Genomic DNA, 2,201 nt, shown 5'->3' with positions numbered 1-2,201 from the left:
TGCCTCTGCCCAGCTGCTCCCAGTGATCCCAGGAAAGCTTCCCAGTTCTCCCAAGTCCCGGTTATTGGAGGGCAGTAGGGGAGGGGGGGGATCCCAAAGGTTGGATGCGAGCTGGGGAGGGGCAGAACTGGCCCTGGGATGGATCGTGAATGGGGACCTCCCTGTGTCCCTTGTTGCCGTGGGATGTAGGTGCTGAAAAAATCTCTCGGAGAAGTTAATTAGGGGTGAGATAAGAAAGGGTTTATTTGCCAAGGCAGAAAATGTTACAAGACGCGCGGTCCCCTGTGCCCCAGATGTTACATTTTATAATACCATCTATCCAATCCCAAATGTGTCCACCCTGTGGCCTTTACTCTGGACCGCCCCAGGTCCACCCCGTGAAAAGGGGTCTGGGGTTTGGACTCTCTGTTCATCCCATTTTCATCTTCTTCAGAGCACAAAGGGTACAGAGTTACCTAATTCTTGACCGTATTCTGTGGTTTAGGCCAAGATACACTGTTCTGTCAACAATCTAGGCCTTGCCTTGACAAAAGACTAAACATTTCTACTGGATTAGGGGGTAGGAATGATATAGGGAGCATAGAATGGGGTAAGAGGGTTAAGGAATGTGTAAACAAGGGTGCTACAGGGAAAGGGAAGTAAGGGAGGGAATGAGGGTTGCTGCTTTTAGAGTCTACTTCCACTAAACTACTGAACGTCACTGGACTCCAGGGGTTGCCTCACCATCAGGGGCTTCATTCGGGGTGGAAGCAGTGGCCAAAGCTCTTCCTGCAGTCAGGGCTTCCCCTACCAGTGGGTCCGTTGGTGTTTGGTCAAGCCAGAGCTGTCGGTGAAGCTCTTCCCACACTCCCCACACTTGTAGGGCCTCTCCCCGGTGTGGATGCGCTGGTGGGTTTTGAGGGCGGAGTTCTGGTTGAAGCCCTTCCCACAGTCACTGCAGCGAAAGGGCCTCTCATCCGTGTGTGTCCGTTGGTGCTGGATGACATGTGAGCTGCGTTTAAACCTCTTCCCACACTCCCCACACTTGTAGGGCCTCTCCCCGGTGTGGATGCGGCGGTGGGTGACAAGGGTGGAGTTCTGGTTGAAGCCCTTCCCGCAGTCGGTGCAGTGGAAGGCCCACTCCCCTGTGTGTGTTGGCTTGTGCTTCAGGAGATCTGAGCTGGTCTGAAACCCCTTCCCACATTCCAAGCACTTGAAGGGCCGTTCCCCGGTGTGGATGAGCTGGTGGGAGCGGAGGCTGGAGCTGATCCTGAAGCTTTTCCCACACTCCACACACTTGTAGGGCTGTTCCCTGGTGTGAATGCGACGGTGCACGTGGAGGCCGGAGCTGTCACTGAAGTTCTTCCCACATTCCCCACAGGTGTAGGGTCGTTCCCCAGTGTGGATACGCTGGTGTCGGATCAGGTTGGAGCTGTCCCTGAAGCTCTTCCCACATTCCCCACACTTGTAGGGCCATTCCCCAGTGTGGATGTGCCAGTGGGTGAGGAGGGTGGTGCTTGTCCTGAAGCTCTTCCCACATTCCAAGCATTTGAAGGGCTTTTCCCTGCTGGGAGGCTGATCAGGGACCACCAGCTCAGAGCTCCCCCTCAAGCTCCGGCCGCCTTCCCGGCACAGGCTGGCTCTTTCCTCCTCAGAGCACCCTGGGATGGCTTTGGAGCCCCTCCTGTGGGGGGATCTCCGGCCCTTTTCCTCCCCGCTGCCTTCCTGCGCCGGGGAGCCCTTCAAAACGGCCTCTCCCACCAGGGTCTCACAGGGGGATTTGTCCTCCGGGCTCTCCGTCCTCAGCTCGGGGCCTGGGGCAGGAAGCAAGAAGGACAGGGAGGGGATTTGCCTCCGGCCCACAGGGAAGGCCAAGGACATCCCCCCAACTCCGGCCCCGGCAGGACGGCGGCGGCAGCGGGGTTGTCCTGCAGCCGGGGCCATGCTCGGCTGACAGAGCCAGCACAACACCCGCCCAAAGGGCCACTGACTTCCTCCTCACCTGCCTGGGGGGCCCAAGGCATCTTCCTCTTCCTCGCAGCCTCCTCCTCCATCCGCCCAAGCTTTGGGAAGGACAAATCCTGATGGGGGGGAAAACAAGGGCTGAGCGCGTTGGTTTGGGGGTTCCTCCTGCCCAAGTCCATCCCTAGAACTCACCGGGCATCCTGTGTCCATAAAAACCTCCAAAACACCAAGATTCAGCCCAGAGAAACCCAAACCAC

General features: G+C 57.7%; 1 protein-coding gene across 1 annotated transcript in view; it reads right to left on the bottom strand.

The window, feature by feature from the left end:
• Window positions 1–884: 884 nt before the first annotated feature.
• Window positions 885–2,201, bottom strand: part of LOC113940768 (zinc finger protein 239-like) — a gene marked incomplete at its 3' end in the record, with an annotated part of 1,577 nt that continues 260 nt past the window's right edge. The window contains exons 2-3 of the mRNA XM_027631913.1: window positions 1,982–2,194; window positions 885–1,793 (exon numbers count right to left, since the gene is read on the bottom strand). Of these exons, the coding sequence (XP_027487714.1) occupies window positions 885–1,793; window positions 1,982–2,123 (1,051 nt within the window). The remainder of the gene's footprint in view (window positions 1,794–1,981; window positions 2,195–2,201) is intronic.

This window comes from Corapipo altera, unplaced genomic scaffold (assembly GCF_003945725.1).
Source record: "Corapipo altera isolate COAL_440 unplaced genomic scaffold, ASM394572v1 49262, whole genome shotgun sequence".
NCBI lineage: Eukaryota > Metazoa > Chordata > Aves > Passeriformes > Pipridae > Corapipo > Corapipo altera.
Note: the sequence above shows the minus strand (reverse complement) of the source record. Positions and strands in the feature narration are given on the sequence as shown.